At 38.3% G+C, this 25,625-nt stretch overlaps 1 protein-coding gene across 1 annotated transcript in view; it reads left to right on the top strand.

The window, feature by feature from the left end:
- Positions 1-25,625, top strand: part of Pex13 (peroxisomal biogenesis factor 13) — a 37,813-nt gene that overhangs the window by 9,475 nt on the left and 2,713 nt on the right. Inside the window, exons 2-4 of the mRNA XM_083139615.1 lie at positions 3,679-4,056; positions 9,280-9,527; positions 10,828-11,028. Of these exons, the coding sequence (XP_082995741.1) occupies positions 3,679-4,056; positions 9,280-9,527; positions 10,828-11,028 (827 nt within the window). The remainder of the gene's footprint in view (positions 1-3,678; positions 4,057-9,279; positions 9,528-10,827; positions 11,029-25,625) is intronic.

Raw genomic sequence — 25,625 nt, forward strand, 5'->3', positions numbered from 1 at the left:
AACCAGGAACTCGATTGTTAGATTTCGTATATGCAGTATATACAGTGATGTGGCAATATAGTATCCCAACAACAGCACTCCATTTCAACATGTCATGTATTCAGGGAGGTATTTCACCACCTTTGCTGCTAGCGAACCCACTAGATAACTAAGTACCGTATTTACTCATGTATAATGCGCACTTTTTTCCAAAATTTTTGCCCCCAAAAACTGTGGTGCGTATTATACACGGAATAATTCAGACAACCAACATGAAACAGTACAGCGTTATTCCTTGATTTTGGGACACTTGCATTGATTTTTCATGTTTACGGAACCCTGTCATGTTATATATCGTTGTAAAGCTTGAATCTTGCAGTTTCTGAACATGGGAACAGTGTTCCATACAAGATAACGACACTAATGGGAAATGCGGTTGAAATAAGTTCATCAAAAAATGAAGAAACGTTCTGATTTTTATGGTACTTTGGATGAAAGAAAACATAAGGAAAAAGATAATAAAAATTAAAATGTATTTCTGGCCAAATAATATGACATACATGGAGTGTGTAAATTCCTTAATGGAAGAAATCTTGTGCTGCTAACTGCTATTTGGAAGGTCCTGAATGTGCCTCGTATGTGTCACGGAAAGAAAAAGTATATATTTTGAAAAAGAAGGAATGAGCAATTGAATAGGTATGACGTCATTCACTCTTGATCAGCATAGCAACAGATTTAAAACCTACAACTAAGAAAGCCTTTTCTTGAAACTGGATTGTACTGCGCATTATATACAAGATATAATTTTTTGTCACTTTTACCCATCCAAAACCAGAGTGCGCATTATACATGCACGCGCACTATACATGCGTAAATACGGTAACTAATTCTCTAGCTTTCTTAAACCTGAAGGTTTATGACTGCAGCAACACAAGCCTACCATTTGTTCCTATCCTAGGCAAGATAGGATCAAATTTTCAAAAAATTGTAACTTTCATTTGTTGGACAACTCTAATATTACATATTTGTCATATTGGACCAAGAATCTATCAGTACAAAAAAATTGAAACATATCCATACTATTTCATGTGGAATGACCCTATTAAATGTTACAGATTCCATGTTGATGTTATATGCAATAAGAATAGCTTAAAGTAACATTGACATATCAAATCTCACTGGGAAGTCTATGAAAAATTAAATATGGCTGTTGTACTTGCAGGGAATATGGATTTTTCACATATTTTATGTACTTCAAGTACTAAACTTCGAATGATATATTGCCATGTTGTTGTCATAGACACTTAGGTGTGATTACACTGTACAACAAATTTGAGGTCATGTTCTGTCCTTTAGTCGAAAACAGGTGATTTGGACTAAATTGGAGGTGCTGAATCGATATGTAAAATCCGATTTCTCCTAACACGTACCATTTTTATTGTACAGTCACATGACATTTTGTTACACAGACATTAGACAGGTAAATCAACGTATACAAACAAAAGACTAAACAAATGTCTACGAAAATGTCCTTTGGTTGAAAACATGTGAGTTTAAATAAGTTAAAGGTACTAAATCGATATGTGAAGTCAGTTTTCTCCCAAGACATACCATTTGTATTGTACAGCCACATGACATTTTGTTGCACAGACATTAGACAGGCATTTTACGTATACAAACCAAAGAAAGTACAAACTTCTACGGAAATGATAATTGTGATCTTCTTGTCTTTTATCTATCTGAAGGAGTCTCTGGTGATAGACCAGCAATATTCAGCAAGCATACTGCTGTTCCATCGTCCACTGAACCGCTTTTCAAATGTTGCATGCAATGTCTTGGTGGAACCGTTCCCCATGTTCATCACTAACAGCCCCTAAATTTTGTGGAAAGAAGTCAAAATGAGAATCCAAAAAATGTAATTTCAGGGACATGTGGCATCCCATGATTTGGAAGCAGTGCACCTAGTTTGATGTTTAATGGGGGAAGAAAATCATCTTTAGGGTTCACAAGTTGTTGATGTGATACGTTCTTGATTCCTGGTACATATTCCTGTCGTGGTGGCCATATTTTCCGCATGTAATGGTTCACTCGGTCCCGGCTGTCCCATTCACACAGAAAGCAACAAAATTTGGTATACCCTTGTTGCATGCCAGTAAGAATTCCAATTACTTTCAGGTCTCTACCGATTCACCCCTTGAATGTATTATATTCAATGTACTGCGATATGTCACGCATTACCTCATATGTTTCTTTTTTGTGAACAGTATACGCCACTGGCACTAATGGATAAGCATTACAAATATGGAGCAATACTGCCTTCAGCCTTATCTTACACGAATCAATGAACAATCGCCATTCTGCTGGATTGTGTTCATGGCCCAACTCCTGAAATAAAGCATTAATATTGTTTCAAAACGAAATTCCTCCAGTCTCCGAAAAGCAAGATGAAAAGTTACTCTGTCGCGTGCTGATTTTGACATTTTTATCCAATAGATTCCATTCTTGAAGTCGAGAGCCCAAGATTTCTGCTTTTGTTTTCGATAGATTTAAGTCCCGTACCAGATCGTTTAACTCTTGTGTGATGAGATGTGGTGCACTTGAGAGGGTTGGTGGTGCGAAGTCGACGTCCTCGTTGCCTGAACTTCCTTCTTCAATTGATGTATCAAATGTAAAATTTTCTGGAGCTTTCGGCACTATGAGCCACTGGGCGCCTTGCTGATTCCAAATTAGGATATCGGATGTGATGTTTTGATTTTGAAGAGAAGACCATTACATCTGTCAAACAAAAGTAACAGTCACTTACGTGGTCTTTGGGCTCTCTCCAAAACATTGGTACGGCAAATTTTAGCCCACTTCGCTTTCCTTGCATCCAGTTTCGCAAGTTCCTGCAACAAGAATTGCAGCAGATATGTGATGCCCATCGCTTATCTTGATCGCCTACTCGGCATCCAAAATACAGTTCATATGCTTTTTTGACAACAGGGGTAAGGCTACGTCTTTGACTTTTCAACGTCAGTTCACCACATATATAACAAAATGAATCAAGGTTTTTCTTACACTGACGGGACATTATGATCCACTGAACGAAGCCTCCTTTTCATACACACCTCACTAACAGAAACCAGCCACAAACGTTAAAACTTTACACAAACACCTGCAATTGCAAAGCACAACCTTCACGTTGGATAGGACAAAACAGATGGCAGCCCTTGTTCGTCAGTGGTGCCAGTACGGTTATTGTTAAGTAACAAATTTATCACTAGAGGATCCAGCAAAATGTTTCTTTATGTAACAATGCGAACTGACAGCGATATCATTTTTATCAAGCGCTGGAGAAAAACAGTTAAAGGGATTATATTTGTTTAAACGTAGTTAATACACATAATGTGTAAAGATGGCGTTTTTTAAAAAAAAAACTGTACGTGATACGAAGAAATTAATTGCAGATTCGTGTTTTGTATGCAAAAATACATTAGAAAAACATATTTTTAAGCAAAGGACAAATTTTGTGTTGTACAGTGTTATCGGCTAAATCATAACATGCCATGCAATTTTGGGGGCCATTTCTGAAATCAGTAAATAACACCATTTTTTGTCTCCGATACAAAAAAAAGGAGGTTGAATTTGTACTTCAGTATCATCAATGTTTATTTTGTGTTGTGTTTTGGTTTTTGGACAAGATTCTTTCATCTATTCCAGCAATCGGCTAAACAGTTCTCCGTCGGTCCAGCCTAGTCCAGGCCTAGGACCAGCTCCGACAAGACTTAGAGTCCCAGGAACACCACAGTTACCCCCTCGACCAAACACACAAACAGGATTCACCAGATCATATTATCCAAATAGTTCTTATTCTGGCATAGGAGGTATAGGGAGCTACGGATATGGTGGCTACGGTGGGGGCTATGGCAGCACATATGGAGGATATGGTAGCTATGGAGGATATGGTAGCCATGGAGGATATGGAAGCTATGGAGGACTTGGCAGCTATGGAGGACTTGGCAGCTGTTATGGTGGTTATGGGCTTAATAGATTTGGCTACGGAAATGGAAATGCCAACGTAAATGATCCTGAATCTAGGTGAGAATTTTTAATGTTGTTACTTGTATTTACTCATAAAGCAATATGTATAGAGGTGAGGTGTAATTTTTTCATATACTTATACCAGTTTTATAATTTTGAGTTGTTCATTAAATCTTGACATTCTGTGTGTGCCAACTAGATTTATTTTATTTAAATACAGAGGTTGTTTCCGATATATGGTGATGAAATTGCACACCTTTTGCAGCACCACCAAGCGTGAAGAGAACGAAGCTGTCAGTCATGTGGGCACGTTAGACCGTTGACTGTGCGTGACAGGTGTGGTCATTGCGTATCGGGAAGAATGCCGCCGAAAATCAGTGCATATTGGGAGGGTTACATAACTGCACTTTCCGACGTAAACTACAGTTATAGTGCCATTATAAAACTGTGCAAGGAGCGTGGATTCACTCTGTCCAGAAATGGCATATCACGGGTATTGAAAGGGGCAGGTAAGATGAGGCGTGGGATGATTCCTGTGGGGCAGAAACAGGCCAACTCCCGGCCTGCCACTAGCCGCACGCCAGCTACAATTCAGGATGTCAGGGTGCTGGTCACCAGGGAGAATCCAGCCACACAGAGAAGTATCGCAAACTGGCTACAAACATCACTGAAGAGTGCCCACCATCATTGACCACGATTTGGGTTTGGAAAAGCGACGCAAGGGGAGTGTTCATAAGCTCTTGCCAAAGCACATCCAGGAACGTCGCACCAACTGTCGAAAGCTTTATGAGCGGCACCTGCCAGGTGAAAAATGGAAGTTCTTTGTTACATTGGACGAGGCATATGTTTATCTTGATGACTGTCACAAGCCACGTGCAATTTTTTTATCGATCGACAGGTTCGAGGGACTTTCAAAGATGGTTCACTGAATGTAAGGAAAGTTTTGGCACAGGTTTCATGATCATTGCTGGATACTCGTACAATGGCAAGCTGACCATACATCGTGTTGCCAAAAATACGAAGGTTAATTCCGATTATTATCAGGCTGACGTCCTGACACCAATTTATCGCCATGACATTCCCCATCTGTACGGGAGGGATCAGAATCTTGTGTAGGCGCATCAAGACAAGGCGTCAAGTCACATATCTCGCTCAACCTGCCTCTTCCTCCAACAAATGGCAGAAGAAACTGGAATTCGTGTCATTCCTTTCACAGACATTCCAGTGAAGTCACCTGATGCCTCACCGATGGACTTTTGTGCCTTCGGCCTACCGAAACGAGCCTTGTCTCAAAAGAAGACCCCGTACCATTGAAGTGCTATAGAAAGCCTGTCAGGAAGAGTGGTTGAGGCTGGACATGACTACACTTCGTGCCAGTCTCCTGCAGTGGAAACTTCGCTCTCGGGCAATTGCCAAGATGCAGGGCCACCAAATAGAGCACTATCGATGGTGGTGACATGGTTTCTCTTAAGGTAGGAGCAGTTTAAAATCATCACCATAGATCGGAAACAACCTCTGTAATAAATGTATGATCATAACACTTACATTGTAATGGCATGGTAATGATTTTCAATTAGAAATGAGTTTCACAAGTTGCACAGAAGGATAAGGAAGGCATTGAGAATAAGATCGAGGAAACAGATTCGTGCCTTTGAAAGATGCAGAAAATATTATGTGTGAGGAATTATGTAAAGAAATATTCAGTTGTGCAAGTTACCATTGCCTGAAGCATTTTTTTCACATGGAAAATATATATACATGCCAGAGATGGAGGGAAATGCTGAAATACTAAAGCCAGTCTCTCACGGTACTTCGGTTCGTCCTCAGTTCATGAATGCATCAAGAGGGGCCTCACATGAATGTGAGTATATAACTCATGCCATTTCAAGTATTTCAAGTACACACTAGTATGAAGTTGCATTATTCGTATATTACGATAGAGGTTTCTAATGAAACCCTTCTCCATATGGTTTTGAAATTTATTCCTCAATATGAACTAGTCAAATAAATTACATAAACTTCACCATGTTCAAAATGAGAAAAACTGTGGTGTTTACATTAAGTTACAATACTTACATTACATTGAGATTTACTTTGAAGGCCATGAAGCAATAATTACAATTCGTAATTTATATTTCATTACTGTGGTGCTACACACAGCACACTCTGTTACAGCCAACATATGTGGTTGTTCACTTCAAAATAGTATTTGCATGGGTTGTGAAAATAAAATGTCAGTATCACAGTTGGACATTTAAAATATGTGGACTATTTATATAAACATTAATAATTATTAGACACTTCTGTCGATAAAAAAATGCCCCCCCCCCCCCCGCCCCTCAGTCATTTATATACAGTGAACCCTCGTTAACACAAACTCGATTAAGACGAACACTCGGTTAACATGAACAAAATGTTGGTCCCGGCAGAGATGTATAGTGTGTCCGGATGAAAATATACCAATAAGGAATTTGAATAACTATGCAACCGTTGGTGATAGAAACGTCCGGTTATGTTTATTTGGAAGAGAGAATCATAGAATTTTATGATAAATAAAAGAAGATTGCAGTACTCACCTCAGTAGATCTCAATGTGAGTTCCTTTGATGGCTCGACAAACATCAAGTCGGTACTCAACCTGAATCCATACGTTGCACAACTTTTGATGTGTCACAGTACACAACTTATACAGTATTGTAACCAACAGATTCAGATCAACAATGTGTTCAAATGTGTTTTTCTATTCTTTAGAACATAGCCAGTACGAGTAACATCAAGATTAAAACTTTGGTGCAATTGCTCGACAATCGCAATCATGGTGTCAACAATGAGCTTATACGTATTTAACCAACAAATTCAGTTGTGTGTTCAGGTGTGTTTTTCTATTCTTTAAAACGTAGCCACTACAAGTAACATCAAGTTTCAAGCAGTAAGACGGGAGTCATGCCCAAGGAAGCAGACCGGCATAGATCTGCAAACAAAACTGAAATTCCTAGAGGAAGTAGACCATGGTGCATTGAACAAAACGACAATTGCTGAACAGTATGGAATTGCCAAATCTACATTATCTACAATACTTAAAGATCGTGAAAAAATTCTTAATGCTGCTGCATCAGGTTCCGGGAACAAATCTAAGCGACTTCGCATTGCTAAGTACGAAGATGTTGAAATGTTACTTCTAGAATGGTTCAACCATATACACGCTTCAAATGTACCTTTAAGTGGACCTATAATTCAGTCAAAAGCAAGTGAGATTGCAAAAAATTTAGACATTCAAGATTTCAGTTGTTCCACTGGTTGTCTGTACCGGTTCCAAAAGAGAGACTCAATTTCATCATTAGTGATTTGTGGTGAAGCAAATAAAGTTGATGAAGAAGGAGCAAACAACTGGTTGCATGAATTTGAACAAATTGAGAGAAAAGTATGCCTCGTGTGATGTGTAGAATATGGACGAAACTGGACTTTTTACAATATTTTCCCAAGTCATACCCTTGGAATAAAAGGTGAAAACTGATGGTGGAGTATGCAGTAAACAACGTTTAACTGTTGTCCTTGTATGTAATGCAGACGGCAGTGATAAACTCCGTCCATGGGTGATCAGTAAGTCCGAGAAACCACGTTGTTTTAAACACACAAACATGCATACTCTGTCTTACATCTACTCTCACCATAAGAAAACTTCATGCATACTCTGTCTTACATCTACTCTCACCATAAGAAAGCTTGGATGGACATCTCATCATTTTGTAATTGGCTTCTTCGTTTCAACGGTCGAATGGTGGCTCAGAATTGGCATGTTTTTCTGACACTGGACAGGTGTACAGTCCATAACATACATGATCTGATACTTTTTTTAAATGTTAATTACTGTAGTAGTGTTTTCTATGATGACATACATAATACATATTGTAAATGGTTAATGTGTAGAAAGAACTGTATTGCAACAATAAAATTTAACATGAAGTCTTGATTTTTTGGTCCCTTGGGATTCGTGTTAACGAGGGTTTACTGTAGTTGTATTGATGGATTTTTTTAAAAAGCTGCCTTGAATATATAGTCGAACATCTATTGTCTTTCTTCTTCTTCCTACTTCAGCTGGCCAGTATGTTCCTCAATTCTGATTGGTAGTTCTATGGTATCAAGGATGGATTTAAAGACTGTTTCTAATTCAGTTGGGAAAACGATCGCTAAGTAAGGAAACTAGAAGTTGTTCAGAAACTGGTGACAGACCTAAGTGCCATGTGAGACTGGCTTAAGACAATTAAACCTGAGAATTGTAAACAACTTATGTGTAAATAATGGTGATTTTGGAATTGCACAATTTAAACTTTGGCCATGCCTTCTGCTTCCCTTCTTTTATTGCATATTTTTTACCTTGCATTGTAATATACTGATATCTTTCTTTTGTACGATGGTTGGGTCTTTTCATTCTCATTAGTATTTGTATAATTGCAAAATTTATTTTCTTACTCTGTAGTAGCTGTGACAAATTTTCTACAGAGTAAAGCACCATTAATACACATATATTTGTGTTGGGTTTTTCTTTTCTTGTGTGATAGCAATGAATGAAAATATAATTTTGTACATTAGCCATTTGGCCTCCATCATAAATAAATGAGTGAAATGCTGTTTACAAATAAGTTTTTGAGTCATATGTAAACGTGAGGCTAATAATTTATCTAGTTAAAAAACGGCAAACTTCTTGCACATATAGCAACACATTTTTCTTCTGGTTCCAGAAGACATTGTCCTATATCCTGTGTAGATTCTCTGATTGCAACATATTAAGCATTTCCAACCCCCCTCCCTACCTTCAGTCTCTAACATGGGTATCAGTCCATGAAATTTGCAAACTGGAACACTTTTCTAAAAGTTTTTTTAAATTAATATGTGAATTACAGTATAGGTATAAATGCTTTTTTTGTTTGATTTTCTTTCCAACAACATGCCGGACCCAGTGGCCGAGTGGTTAGCACATCGCGCTGCGACGCTAGGAGTCCCGGGTTCGAATCCCACTCGGGCTTGGTTGTTTGTAAATGTCCATTCATCACTTTCATCATTTCATGCTTCATCCCCATCTTCGCAAATTAGCCAAGAGGCACAAAACGGGAAGTAAAATAAACTAAATTAAATCAATCTTTCAAACAACATTCACCATGACAGGGCCTCTCACCCTTCATACTTTTCTCATCGATGTATGGTATTTCTCAATAAAAACTTCAGGCTTGTGATGTCTCTTGTTCTCCAAAGGGATGAAGCTGCATTGTTCTTTCTTTTTCAGATTTATACAGCTAGCTGAGGAAAGTTCTAGACCAGCATTCCAGTCTATTGAGTCTTTAGTGCATGCTTTTGGGTCTGTCAGCATGATGCTGGAATCAACATTCTTTGCAGTCCACAGTTCCTTCCGAGCTGTGCTGGGAGTAGCAGAACACTTTGGCCGGTTGAGAACGTTGTTTGCTCAGGTGTTTTCCACCTTTGCCATTATACGAACACTGAGGTGGATGTACAGAAAGTTACTCTACTTATTGGGTAAGTTAACCCTTAGATGGATGGTCTTTGTGACTCTTCATCAGTTTAATCTCATCATTACTCATCCTTATCATCGGAATTAGCCAAAGTGTCAGAAAGACAATGCTAAATACCAAAAAAATACAATACTATCCCAACTTCAGGAAATCGTGAACATTTCCTATCATAAACAAAATGTTAGTCTTGCAGACCTGTAATAAATTGTAATACATATTAATGTTTGGCATGTACCTATTATTACCCTCTAGTTTTCAAGGAAGTTGGACAAGATTATTACACCCTAAAACATGTTAAAAGCTTAGATCTTTTTTTTTTTTAAATTTAAATTTAGGCAACCAATAGAAACGATAGTTGTAGTATTCTGTTGGCAGGTAACAGTATGGGAGAAAGTTACTGAAAGACCTTATAAAATCCAGGGATTCTGGTCCTATGCCAAGATGTAGGTTCCCTACTAGCTCCTTATCTAGTATCCGTAGATAGGGGGTTAATAGGTGGATAATCACTGCTTGGAAGCAGTTGATGGAAGTGAAGTTTTGTGTTATATAATATGAGAGGACAAGAAAAACAAATGATTATTGGAAAAAATACTAAATGAGATAAGAACTTGAAAATATTTATTTATTCTTGACAATATCCATATTCTCATGTCATTTTTAGCAGTGCCTTAATAGTTTTAGCATAGAAGTCTTCAGAAAGTAAGTCCAGACTCCTCAGCCAAATCCAGTACAGCCAGTCCCTGTGGTGGAGTGGTTAGCACATCGTGCTACGATGCCATGGGTCTTGGTTTATAATCCTGGCCTGGGTGTGGATGTTTGTTGGTGTCCATTCATCAATTTCATCATATCATCACTCATCCCCATCTTCGCAAATTAGCAAAAAGTGGCACAAAAAGCAAAGTAAAATAAAGCAAATCAATCAACCAAATGCAGTCCAGGGTGAACTACATGGAAGGGAACATTAATTTTTTCATGCATTAATAGATAAAGCAAGTCTAGTTCTCTTGTTAAAGTACAGCTTCAGTTTTCATCTTAACTGGCCTTTTGGTAGTGTTATTTTTTTCTTCTAATTTCCAACTTTATCTAAGTAGGTGTCGAATATACGTAGGTTAAGAAAAATGAAGAAAAAGTCAAGAATTTTGGATTTGTTATTTAGGTAGACACCCTGCAGTGTAAGTTTTTTTAACCTGGTTCCATGGTATTTAAAGAGAATAATGTTTGAAAGTAAAATATTCATCTTGTTTTTGAGTGTTGTATATTTTAGTATACTGAATTTAATATTTAGTTCATGTTTCTGCTTACAGGCTTGATAAAGGATGACCCAACCCGTGAATCAGTGTGGCAGAAAGCAGCCACTTCCAGTGTCAGTGGAGAAGCCTTGAGCGAGATAGATGTCAAACAGGCGCAGACCTCCTGGCCTATTATTATGTTCCTAGGAATTGTTTTCGCTGGGCCATATCTAATATGGAAGCTAATTAGATCAATCACCTCAATTGATATGGAAAGTAAGTTTCTTATACATGAAATTATTGTTGGACAAGTAACTTTCTTCTAGTAATTACTTTTTCTATCAGATTTATTTGCTAATCTCAAGTAACATCTTATAAATAATCTTATAGTTCGACAGTTCTTTAGACAGTCAAGGCATGATATGGTTAGATATTTCTAAGAAGAAAATTCTATTGCATGTTAAGGGCCACTATATTATGACTTTTATCTTCATGATGGAAAATGAAATGAACATATCAAGAATTGAGCTTTTTGTAGGTTTGGTGCGTATTACTCACAATTCCAGAATATAAAAAGACGTTAAAAATTAACGTTGAAAACTGTACTTACGTATGTTGTTCCTATTATCTTTCTTTAGAACTATGTTTCAGAGATTAACTATCCCCTTCTTCAGGTTCCTATGAAAAAACTAGGTACTTAGCATAGTAACACGTCGAAATGTAATAAAAGGATTGTGGACAGGGGTTGGTGTGGATACATTTAAGATATTATATCCCCGCCCTAGACATATATAAAAAGCTCGCCGTTCACTAAAAACTTGCACATGTTAAAAACGTTAAAATACTAAAAAACCTGTGTGTATTACTATATACAACTTGCAGGTTCGCCTTTCCTGCACAACTGTGCTTCCTAATCTACATGAAGGTCACTCCTCCATGAACGCTTTCCTCTCCCCTTTATTTTCTTATTTCCCCTTATCGCATCACAAATCCAACATGAATTCTCGTTCTTCTCGAGCAACTTGGATAACTTCTGGAGTGACGTGGAAACCGATATTGGGTGCAATCTTCAAATCTTTGTCCCATTTTTTGAGGAAATTGATCCACCCTTCTTCTAAATTTCCTTCATCCCTGTTAAGATTATTCTTCCCCCCTCTTCAAATATTCACTGTTTCGTACACATTTCTTCCTAACTTCCTCTTTTCTTTTCTAATGATTTCCTTTTTTGCAATTCCATGTCCGCTTTCCAAAATGTGTTCCGAGAGGCCTGTTTTGGGAACTTTTTCTTTTATATCTTTTTCATGTTCGCTCCATCTTTTACCCATATTTCGACCGTTCTGTCCTATGTACTCCTTCCCACATTGACATTCTATTCGATATACTCCCTTCTGGTTTTCCGGTATTTCCCTAGTCATCCTTCCTTATAATCGGTAAAGTATTTTTCCACATTCTTTGGGGCTTTCATCCCGCAAACGATCCCGAAATCTCTTGTTATTTTTCCGATTTTTTCGGATACAATTTGGATGGTAAGGGAGTGTCAACGTACTTTACCTTTGCATTTTCGATTTTTCATTCTCTTTCTTTTTGATCTCCTTCCTCTCTTTTGGTTCCTTTCATAAAAATTTTCTGTGCTCTTCTTGCAATCCTATCCATTTCTCTATTTGTGTATCCCATTTTTCAATCCTGTTTTTTTTACCCACCGAATTTCGTTTTCTTTTTCTTTTCCACTATTGCATAGTCTACCAGCTCTAATAAAAAAGTTTAGGTACACATTTTCCTTTGTTTCTCCGGGGTGTGCCGATTCCTTGTTAATATATAGGTTCCCCGATATGTGTTTATGATGTTGTCCTGTTCTAATCCTATTCCCTTCTTTCAAGATACTAAGATCCAGAAAATTGATTTTTCCGTCTACTAAGTATTCCCTAGTGAAGTTTATTCTTTCGTCTTGTTTTTCCAATTCTTCAAAGAGAAGGCAGCTTTGGAAAAAATGGGAATAGGTATTAAATATTACGGGAGATATGTAGATGATATCTTGATTATAGGAAAGGGGGTAGCAATGAACAAGGTCTTTGAAGAATTGGAAAAACAAGATGAAAGAATATTAATATTAATATATTATTAATATAATTAATAAATTAATATTAATAAGGAATCGGCACACCCCGGAAAAACAAAGGAAAATGTATTCCTAAACTTTTTAATTAGAGCTGGTAGAGTATGCAATAGTTTAAAAGAAAAAGAAAACTAAATTTGGTGGGTAAGAAAAACAGGATTGAAAAATGGATACACAGATAGAGAAATGGATAGGATTGCAAGAAGAGCACAGAAAATTATTATGAAAGGAACCAAAAAGAAAAAGAAAGAGAGAACAAAAAAACTGAAAATGCAAAGGTAAAGTACGTTGGCATCCCTTACCATCAAATTGTATCCGAAAAAATCGGAAAAGTAACAAGAGATTTCGGAATCGTTTGCGGGATGAAAGCCCCAAAGAATGTGGAAAAATACTTTACCGATTATAAGAAAGGAAGGACGACTAGGTAAATACCGGAAAACCAGAAGGGAGTATATCGAATAGAATGTCAATGTGGGAAGGAGTACATAGGACAGAACGGTCGAAATATGGGTAAAAGATGGAGCGAACATGAAAAAGATATAAAAGAAAAAGTTCCCAAAACAGGCCTCTGGGAACACATTTTGGAAAGCGGACATGGAATTGCAAAAAAGGAAATCATTAGAAAAGAAAAGAGGAAGTTAGGAAGAAATGTGTACGAAACAGTGAATATTTGAAGAGGGGGGAAGAATAATCTTAACAGGGATGAAGGAAATTTAGAAGAAGGGTGGATCAATTTCCTCAAGAAATGGGACAAAGCCTGGAAGATTGCACCCAATATCAGTTTCCACGTCACTCCGGAAGATATCCAAGCTGCTCGAGAAGAACAAGAATTTATGTTGGATTTGTGACGCGATAAGGGAAAATAAGAAAATAAAGGGGAGAATAAAGCGTTCGAGGAGGAGTGACCTTCATGTAGATTAGGAAGCACAGTTGTGCAGGAAAGGCTGAACCTGCAAGTTGTATATAGTAATACACACAGGTTTTTTAGTATTTTAACGTTTTTAACATTAGAATAAGTTAACTGTACAAGTTTTTAGTGAACGACGAACTTTTTATATAAATCTAGGGTGGGGATATAATATCTGAAATGTATTCACACCAACCCTTGTCCACAATCCTTTTATTACATTTCGACGTGGTACTATGCTAAGTACCTATTTTTTTCATTCGAAGCTGAAGAAGGGGTTACTTAATCTCCAAAACGTAGTTCTAAGGAAAGAAAAATAGGAACAACATAAGCGCATACGTAAGTACAGTTTTTAAAGTATTTTTATATTCAAAAATGGAGCTTCACAATAATTTTTCCATTGGGTCATTTTCGACCCACTTCACATGCTTCTAATTTTACTTGATTATAGTTTCATTATTTAACCTTTATCCGTTGGAACTCTCGCGTGCCTGTATTTTCATTTGCCTTAGAGCCATTTCAAGCACGGGCTTTTCAAACTTGCCGTGAAGTACAAAAAATATCATAACTTAAGAACTAGCAGAGGTAAAATTTATACATTGAGCCTTCCAATAATTAGTGTTAAATGAAGATGATGAAAGTTGAATTTAAAAAAAAAAAGTGTGTCCTTTTCAATAGACTGAAGTGAATGAAAATATGTGGCATGTAGCGATGGTATATTTCTACAATTGTGCTAAGTTTGGTTAAAATCAGACTCATAGTTCTTGAGTAAAAAATAAAAACATTATATAAAGCATCAGTGTTGCCAGCTTCGTGACAATCTCCAGCTTCATGACAATGTCCAGAATTTTGCTTTTAGCGTATGAGAATATGAGGAAATTACGCGGTCCAAAAATTTTGCTTAATTAAGGAAAATTGCGAATTTTGGGCCTTTGTCCCTGCTTCCCTCTGGATCCTTTATTGTTGGATGTTACTTAAAATGTTGCTTTTTTACTCATTGTTACATTTAGAATTTAAATTGTTCAAAAAGATGCAGTGGTTGTGGAGTTACAGCCCTTTATCTTCAATTTATTCTAGTAACAAAAGGGGAAAGAAAGGGCTTTTCTGAACAGCACTTGTTAATAATAGTAACAGTGGATGTATTGTTTTGTAATTATTTCTTTTGTAGTCTACGGTTATTACAAGCATAAAAACACAGTTTTTGTTGTGACGTTTCAGGAGAACGCACACACTTCCTTCATCAGACATTTATTTTTAGTTTGATTAAAGATACTTATAACAATGGTTAAATTTTTTTAAACAAAAAGAAAATCAGTTATACAATGGATGTTGTCAATGTTACATTGTTGTAATATAGAAAGTTATTTCAGATAAAGAATTTGATCACATTCTTTTTTATTTAAAAATTATGAATCCTAAATATCATCAGGCAATTCAAGATCATCATTGCTTTCACAGAGTTTCTTGATGTTTTCCATTACATTAAATTTTAAAGATGGTGGCTTACTCCACTTGTGAAAAAGAAAACTCCATAGTGGGTCTATGTTACCATTTTCATTATTTCATTTTATTACTTAATAACTGTAGACTACAAGAGAAATAATTCTACAATGTAAGCAATGCAACATACAAGAAAAATTATTGTTTTGTATTTCAAGTATATAATACCTTTAGGCGTAAACTAATGAACCAAAAAGACAGAACTGAAATATAGTGTATAGTTTTCAAGAAATCGCTTGTTTAATTGGTTAACATGTGGTCGGGGCAAATTTCGACAATCGGGCCTATGCCCCTGTGTCCCTCCTGAATCCTTAATTGTCGGATGTTGCTTAAAATGTTGCTTTTTACTCATTCTTGCTTGCAGATTTTTTTTTTTTTTTATAGATGCAATAGTTTTGAATATGCAGCCACTTTTAGAAATGTATCCCATAATAATATGGTGGCAACGAAGGGAAACAAAGGACTTTTTCAACCTTTGCTTGTTAATAGTAGTAAAAATGGATATATTGTTTTGTAATTCGAGTATATGATACCTTCATATATATACTAAAGATAAAAAAAGACAGAACTGATAAATAATGTATAGTTCTCAAGAAATGGCATGGTAATTGTGTTGGTCGAAATATCGACCATCCAACGTTAAAGGGTATACATGTGGCAGTCGAACTTTCGACCGTGAGGCAGGTAAAGGTTAATGCAAATTCTTTGTAGTGCAATGTGTTTGGAGAATTCACACCTAAGCGACAAGCAACACATGTTGCTTCGGGATTTCATCAGTTTGTCACGCCACTATGGTGTGAAGCATTGCTGCTAATCAGCTGGTTACCAAGTGGCATGTGCTACATGTCACTTTGGTCCAAAATCTTCCTTTAAAACACTAGTCTTTTAATGTTAAAAAATAACATAAAAAGAGACAGGTCACGTGAACATACTTAAAAAATAATAATAATAATAATAATACTCATACAATAAATGTAATTTGCAACAGATTTGTGCTGAGTTGGTAGAGCATATGGCTACCATGCAGAAGACCCCTGGTTCGGATCCCGGGGCAGGTGATCTGGACCAGAAATTTTCCCAGTCATTCCCCTATTTCTGTGTGGCTCTGAGGCCCAACCAGCCTTGTATCAATCTACCTGGGGGGAGGGGGTAAAGGCAGCCGGGCATGATGCTGATCATATCATCCTAACTATGGCTGAGATCAAGAATATGTGGAGCTGGAGCTCTACCTCCACACCACCCGATATGCCATTGACATGTGTGCACTAGGGTGATGACTTTTTTACAACCTCATTTCCCTGTATCATAATTTGATGAGCTTTCATTAAAGATTACATAAAATCTTACTTTCAAGGTGATTAGATAAAAAAACCTCACGCACAAAATGATTTTAAAAATTTTATTTATCAGTTTTTTCCCCCCATTTTTTGAAGTCACTGTAAGCATATATAAAATTGAACACAAGCTTTAGAGTCACATATATACAACATTATATAGGGTCATCAAACACACAAGGAAGTCAATTATTCACGATAATGTCATTGAACAGGATGAATCTCAGTGGGAGGTTGTCCTTGTTGCAGCAGGAGTCGTGCAAGTCTTGAATAACTTTGATCGCACGCTCACAGCACTGGTTACTTTGGGCAATGTTGATTGGAGATTCATCTGTTTTCCAGTGGGTTTTCAAGCATTTGAGACCTGTTTTGTAGTCATTCAGAACTGCAGATAATTCATCAAAATCTTCAGCGCTGAACAATTGACTGCTGAACCAATGGTCAGCCCATGAGTAGGAAATGAATGAACAAATTTGACGCAGCCTGTTCCGGCTTTCAGGCATCAGAATAAACTCAAGAAGGGCTAGAATGGCACGAGAGTTCCATCGTGCATTGCTGATGTTTGGGATCTGTTGAAACTTCATGAAGGGGATCTCATTCCTGGCAGTGAAATGACGGAAGACACGAGTGAGGTGGTAGAGAAACTTCATGTCGTCTCTCCAGCTGCCTGTTTCCTTTATCTCAGTTTTACCGTTGCTGAAGGCTGCTTTCAATTTATCATAATTGCTCATCAAATCCTGCACAAAGAAGTACTCGATGTTTGGTGATTTAGTCGAACCATGGAGCTCATCGTCCATGACAATAAGGGGGGAACCCCCGAATACAACCAAACCTCCACCCGTATGCATTCTTGGGCTCATCGTCCATGACAACACGAGGAACACGATCCAGCACATGGTGCTGGCAACTGATGAACTTGGGTTTGGGGAGACCTATCTCTTCGAACATTTGCTGCAGCTGAACAACAACGCCCATTTTCTTGCCGGTATTCACGCTTGTTGTGTCAGCAACAATCATCACACCTGATCCCCACAGGTTGAACTCCTCTAACACATCCTGGAGTCCTTCTGCGACTATTTGAGCTTTCCCATCTTTCAATTTGAGTACAGACAACTTAATTTCTTTTGCTTCATTCTTGGGGACCACGGCCTGATATTCAAAGCCATCAATGTGTTTGCCGTCAAAGTGTATGCTCCACTTCTCCAGATGAAGCGTGCTCACCAAGTGCTTCTTCATCTGAGCAGCTCTCGTGTAGTTAGCCTTGTGGATTGCTGACTGACATGGGTTTGGGATTTCAATGCACATCCATTCGCCTTTCACCTTGGTCACGTCAAACAGTTCATTCAATGAATCAAAGTTTTGTTTCTTTCTGCATCGCTCATAGTCTTTCAGAAGGTTTGCTAGTTTTGCACAAATGGCTTGATCAGATACATGCGGGAAGTTCAATGTTTTGCTCCATAGGGCTTTAAGCTCCACAGCAATTAGACTGATCCTCTCTCTCCGTTCTTTGGCAGTGGATTCAAGAAATTTGAAGCGTCCAATGACGTGGCTTTTCAGGGGCTTGCGACTCCGTTCACTTAAGGGTGCTTCATAAATTGCCACGTTGCCTATTCTTGATGGCGCTTGAAACTGGACTAAGTTCTTTGTCCAGGTTTCCTTGTTCTTCTCCGTGTTAGACGAGCTCCTCTTGAACGACATGTTGTCTTCTACTCAGCAACAGAAATAGAAAAGGCCTTAACGTAAATATTAAATACGTAACAAATTAAAGAAACTGTTATTGAGTTTCCATATATTTTATTTAAAAACAAGCAAGAAACAATTATAGAAAATAAAAAAAAGACAGACACTAATAATATATTAGATGCTCAATCATAATTAGCGAGAGAGTTCAATGTGGCTCACCAAATAATACAAGGATTTCTTTATAATATACTCTGGATAATGCGAAATTGCGCATTGTGCAATAGTTATAAAGCAATAATAATGTTGACACCAAATTAATCTAATCAAATCTCAACTACCCGCTTTGAACACTTCGCTTATATAGCAGTTTATACCACACTGCGAAACAGCTGAAGAAAATTTTAGTACTGTACAGAAGCTTCCCATGTAATTACGTCACCGTGACGTCGCAATCCGGCCAGACGGCGCACAGCATTCTATGATTTTCTGGAATATTCCATACAATTCTCTGGTGCATAAATTATTGCACAACTCTGTTTGCTGAATTATATTATATATAAATATTGTTAATACAATTTTATGAAATGGTAAAATGGCATACATAAAATTTAAAAATGGTTTGTGCGTGACCTTTTTCAATATTTCAGTGGAATATACCTCATTTTAGTCATTAATAGGCAAAAGTTCATCCATTTGTGCTACAGGAATTATTTTTTGAGAAAAAAAATGAAAAAGTCATCACCCTAGTGTGCACATACACAGGGGACCTTTACTTACTAATTATTTGCTACTCAACACAAAGTCCTTCATTTTTTAGGTGGATTGTTTTCAACCCAATGGGAACATCATAAGTAATAGAGTAAATAGGTTATATACTTTTTACTAGATATTTTCTCCATTTAGGGGATGTGGGGATAGGGCCACACATCTCGATCTTGGTCATTTTGGAGGTGGTGATCAGCACCACACTCATGCTACCTTTACCCCCAGGTTGCATCCAAGTATCCATTTATTTGAGGTTGGGTAAGCCCCAGAGACTTTATGCGGCGACAAGGCCAGAAAATTTTGACCTTAAATCACCCACCCTGGGAATATAACCCGCATCTCCCATGTGGCAGTCACACACCGTACCAACTAGACCACCAGGATTGTCAACAATTACAATGTATATTCCTATAATTTACTTATTAAGTATTATGCAGCTTTTTCTCCAGTCACTTGAAATGCATTTCCTGAGAATGCTGACCTGATTTAATTTACCTGAATTTCTCATCCTAAGCTAGAATAGGTGCTTATGTTAGATGTACAATTTAAATTCTAATGCCAGCTTTTATTAGATTACACAACAATTATGAAAAAGTTGCTGATACGTAAATTATAGAATTTCAACAATTTCATTTGTTAGGTACTCAAAGTGGGGCCCATGGATCAGCGGCAGCACCAGGATTAATCATCTAGGGGTGCAGAATGAAATGTAGGGGGTGCGACCTTGAAAATAAAGAAAACCTGAAATATGCATGCATGAATGAATCAAATATCAATCAACTTTTAGTAGGCATCTATGATAATATGCTAATGAAACTGAAGAAAACTCCGATTTCACAGTTGCTATCCACACCAACAGCCATAACACCACCTTCAACAACTGTTTCCATGTTGCCATAATCCATCTTCCTCCCCCCTCCCCCCCTGCATTCAGACATGTCTTTCTGCAGGCGATGGGAAAGGGCCTATATATCAGGCATGCACACCACTATACCTCCCGGACTTAACCTAGCCAACCAATAACCCTTTACCTTCTTCCCCGAAACCACCCACCCTACACAGTAAACACTGGTGAAAGTACCTTACATTTGTTTCCTACTGTCTAACTTTCTCTGGCAACATTGTACCAACACTACAGTTAGTATTCTGTGCTCCTATTCTTCATTAATCTGCGAACCTCTTTTCTTCTCTGATGAAAATGTGGCCTAGGTCACGAAATATCAACGTTTTTCTTTTCGTGTGGTAAGTGTTTACTGTCTCCTTCATCATTTGTATATATATATATTGTTTTGGATTGATTCCAAATTTTGAGCACGGAACAATCCTGGGTAATCATTTTTTAATAGCTCATAAAGAAACTTTGGATTTTGAACAGAATCAACTCACGTTGAGATTTGGAACTCCTCCGCAGAACCAGTTAAGGATGGAACATATAAAAACCTTTGACGTATCAATAAAAGTTGCTAGTCTGATCAGGGATTTATTTATGCCGAAATTTGTTAACTCTTAGATGAATCAGAATTAAACCTAGGTCTCACTTGTGTATTCCTGTTAAATTGACAAATTCTAGGAATCAGACTTTAACTTATTTAGAACCAATCAAAAGGTATATACAGGGTGTTTCAGAGTGACCCAGACACTACCTTTTTCTCGAGAACGGGAGATCGTATCAAGTTGAAATAAAAAAAATGCACCACTAAGTTGGGCCCAAAGAATCCGTAGAAAGTATTTCCAACAGCCCGAAAGCCACACTTTGTGGTTTTAGTGGGGGGTACATGCCCCGTTCGTGCGATTTTCAAATGGGAAGGGTATGTTTGGAATGCAGATTCGGAAAGGCGGGGAAAAAATATAATTGTCATATGAAACATTTGTCTCTACCATATGCCACATGATGACTGCGGGACTAAAAAAAGGATGAAACCACGTGACCCAAAAAAGGGGGTCTAAAGTTAGGGAAGAACTAGAAAATTTCAAATGGCAAGGGGGGTCGAGTAATACCTCGTTTTAAAGGTCACAGAAAACGTGAAAAGGATGCGAACATGATTTTGTAATCCACTGAACGGTTTCAAAATGGCGACCAAAATAATTCCGACCCCTGAAGTTGGTGTTCCAAAGTGAGGAATTACGTACGTAAATAGCAAAACACGAACACTGGACGGAGTACATAAGATCCCGTACAAACAATTATAGTAATGGGTCCGCTCTTGAAACATCATACTACTGTAAGCTTTGTTTGAGCTGCAACTTTGACCGCTCTTCACACTTTCTCCAGGCTTAGGACTGGTAATGAATGGTTTACTGTCACGCACAATAAGGAATTCGTTGGCATGTTTAATGAAAACGAAAAAGGTCCTTTTCTCACAATTGATTGCCAAACCATTGTTTGACAAGAGAAATAGGCCTAACTGAAATGATGATAAGAAAAACGAAAGAGTAATCAGAAACCAATGAACAACGAAAACGAGTAGACTTGGTAAAGCACCCAGTGTGATGCACATTTTTCAACTCAACTTACAGTAGATGTTCGAAATGTCTTCCCTCGGTCTCGATGCATTTCTGCACACGGACACTGAAATCATTCTGTGCTGCAATAACTTCTGCCTCACTAATCTGCCTGCATGCAACAACTATGCACTCGATCATGTCGTCCCACGTTGTAGGGAGATTTTGGTAAACTATTTCTTTCAGTCGTCCCCGGAGGTAATAATCTAAACATGTTAAGTCTGGTGACCTAGGAGGCCAGGGCACAGGCCCACCTCTACCTACCCAGCGACCACGAAACATTGCATTCACCTGATTCCTCGCTGTCAGCTCAAAATGTGCTGGGCAGCCATCTTGTTGTAGCCACATGTGTGTTCTGATGTGTAAGGGGACATCTTCGAGAAAACTGGGCAATTGTTCTTGAAGAAATACAACACCCGTAAGCCTCGCTTGAAAAAAATGAGGTCCAATTATTCGTCCGCCGATGATTCCACACCACACATTCACAGACCATCTATGTTGATGATAAACCTCTTGCATCCACCGTGGGGTTTCGGCGGCCCAGTAATGCATGTTGTCACGATTTACCTGACCATCACTTCTAAATGTAACCTCATCAGACCACAACATTTCGTCAAAGAATCGAACAATTGCATTCACTTGAGCTTGAGACCACATGCAAAAGTCTAGCCTGCTTTGAAAATCAGTTCCGTGTAGTTCTTGATGCAAGGACACGTGGTACGGATGAAATCTTTGATCCTTTAAAATTCTTCTCACTGTACTTGCGCTGACACCAGAATCACGAGCAACTTGCTTGATACTCATGTGAGGATTGAGATGGAGGGCTGCAAGTACACCAGCAGACCTCTCATCTCGAACAGGCCGAGCAATGCTTTCATGTTTGTGACTACTAGAAGGCTGAACATTGCCCCTTCTGTGTGCACGATCGGCAAGGGTGCAAAAAACATGTCTTGAACGATATTCCCGATCGGGATACCTTGCAGCATACACACGAGCAGCAGCAGAACTATTTCGTTGGCACTCACCCAACACCATGAGCATATTAAATGTTTCTTCGTTCGTGAAAGGCATTATTAGTTCACATTCAACAATTTGCCACTGCGAATTAAGTACAGGAATGCACACTACCCGCGAGGAATGCACTGTAGAATGTCCTGAGGTACCACACAATGCCTTCGACGATGCAACCACTTGTAACAGACAACGGTGAATGAGACCAAGATTGGAGGGGCATATTCGCGTTATCAGTGAAAGCACACTGGAACCGACTGCTATGCAGGAGAGCTCTTCACACCTCGACCTGTGGTACTTTCGATTGCCTTTGTTGAACCGGGCAGTGGGAACAGCATACTTGCAGTCAAATGGAACTGGATACACCGGCATTTGCCGTACTTTGTAATTTGTCGACTGGGCCAGCATGCTGTGTTGTGTACTGTAGCCTACCCAACACGTGGGCTTATGATTATTCCTACTCGTACACAATGGACCTGAAGTTCTGCTCACTGCATGTTGTACACTCAGAGGCATGTTTTGGTTTGATTTGATTTGCTGTTTTAAGTCCACTTTATGCACAGTAAGGCTAATCGGGACTGGACCTACAGTTTAAAGTGGGATCCGAACCACCTGTGCCTCCACCGGGTATCAAACTCACAGAGGCATGTATTACTACAAAACCGCAAACCTCTCACCTGGATGTTCAGTACACTGACGTTACATGTGACGGGTGGTATGGTCTGACAATGGTAGCAAACCAGTAACCATTTAGAAACCATCACAAATAAACAGCTGTTCCGCTGGCATTCTTTGTACAGGATCTTATGTACTCTGTCCAGTGTTTGTGTTTTGCTATTTACGTACGTAATTCCTCACTTTGGAACACCAACTTCAGGGGTCGGAATTGTTTTGGTCGCCATTTTGATACCGTTCGGTGGATTACAAAATCATGTTCGCATCCATTTCACGTTTTTTGTGACCTTTAAAATGAGGTATTACTCGATCCCCCTTGCCATTTGAAATTTTCTAGTTCTTCACTAACTTCAGACCCCCTTTTTTGGTTCACGCGGTTTCATCCTTTTTTAGTCTGGCAGTCATCATGTGCCATATCGTTGGAAAGCTTGTGTCCTGCACTTTCCGAAACTGTTATGGTGCTGCACTTATCTTAATTGTTAAGCTCGGTATACTCGATTTGGCTCACCTTCCTTTTTTTTGCAAAACCATTTTCTGCACGGAAAACTGTAAGTGGTACAGACGAATGTTTCATATGACAATCGTATTTTTTCCCCGCCTTTCCGAATCTGCATTCCAAACATTTGAAAATCGCACGAACGGGGCATGTGTCCCCCACTAAAACCACAAAGTGTGGCTTTCGGGCTGTTGCAAATACTTTCTACGGATTCTTTGGGCCCAACTTAGTGGTGCATTTTTTTGTTTCAACTTGATACGATCTCCCGTTCTCGAGAAAAGGATAGTGTCTGGGTCACTCTGAAACACCCTGTGCGTGTGTGTCTGTGTCTGTGTGTATGTGTGTATATATATAAATAAATAAAAGAAAAAGCAAAGAAGGAGGAAACCCTCACCAGGCAGTGAAAAAATTAGAATTTTTGCAGACTTTTATCGCTGTATCTTCAGTGTAAGAAGACTGAACACACACACACATATATATATAAACATATTATTTAAATACATTACATAATGAATTCATCCGCCCCATAACAAACCAAGAGCAAAAATGATATAAATTGTCTCTGAAATTTGCGGACTTGTTTTCCTCTAAACCAAGCTATTGTAGCAGCAACTGTCTGAAATACTTAATTGTTCTCACTTCTCTCAGGTAATTTACAATGCACTACAGAAAATAAATTGCGATTGAAGCGAGAAAGAAAATTTTTCGATCCAAATTTTTGCAAATTGAAAACATTATTGATTTAATATGGTGCAAAAAATTGAACGGAATCCCATGGCTCTTTTACAACTTTTCTCATTCAGATTGTTCGATGTCCAGGGACAACTCCCCCGTCCCCTAGCTACGACTATGAACTTGACAAGACTGTAAGAAAAGCAGATATTGTGAGCAAAGCAAGCAAGCAAATTTTACGAAATGTATTTCTGCCCCCCTGCAGGTGCTCCTGGCTGTCTGGAAGAAATGACAATAGAAAGACGTGAAGACTAATTCCATTTTGACTATCCTTTTGTCCTGCTACTCATTCATTTTTGCTAGTCTTGCTATCACTTACTTCAATGTTTGCCCCCCCCCCCCTAGAATTGATTTCCGTCCAAGGTTGGGATAAGACAATGCCCCTCTGCCCCCTTGTGGTTGTGCCACAGCACTCCTTCCCCTGTAGTTGATTTGAATTTTCATCGGCTTGAAATACTTAATTTTCTCCAATAATATCGTTTAATAACAGTCATAAGATTCCTCTACACTAAATTTCTAGGTGAAAGTATAATAATGTAGGGGCATGGAAGATCTAGGGGGCAGGAAAGGGGGGGGGGGGCAGGATGACCACACCTCCCTCTTCGAAAACTAATATCAACCTAAAAGTATATATTTCACATGTATACTTTGATTTCAGTCCTAGTAATTTACATTCCCTACATGGGAAAAATCTGCGAAGGTCCGTGATTAGGGGGGGATACTCCCCCCCCATGCACACACCTATGTTCATAGCTCATTATTATGCACAGAATATTGCACTTGGCTTTAGTTGTCACATATACAATATACAGTAGAACCATGATTTTATGTTTTTCAAGGGACCAAGCTGAAAACTGTTATATTGCAGGAAAATGTAAAATCCCATCATAGGACATATAATAATTTTCTCCCTTTCCAGAACAAATATTCATGAGGGATAAAATACTAGTGGTTTTCGCAGTTTCCTTCTTCCTATTAATGTAAACAAACCATCTTTGGGATGAAACTGCCTCTTTTGTCTGATGTACACAGTCTGTCCCGTGGGAAAGGTGACTGATTTTGTTTGCCACGGAACCACCAGTGCGATCTATGGAGAAGTATATGTACTACATAGCGACACATTTCACTTTCTTCCGGGAAAGTTGCGAAGCGCTA

The sequence above is a fragment of the Lepisma saccharinum genome, chromosome 1 (genome assembly GCF_977018435.1).
Source record: "Lepisma saccharinum chromosome 1, izLepSacc3.1, whole genome shotgun sequence".
Taxonomy (NCBI): domain Eukaryota; kingdom Metazoa; phylum Arthropoda; class Insecta; order Zygentoma; family Lepismatidae; genus Lepisma; species Lepisma saccharinum.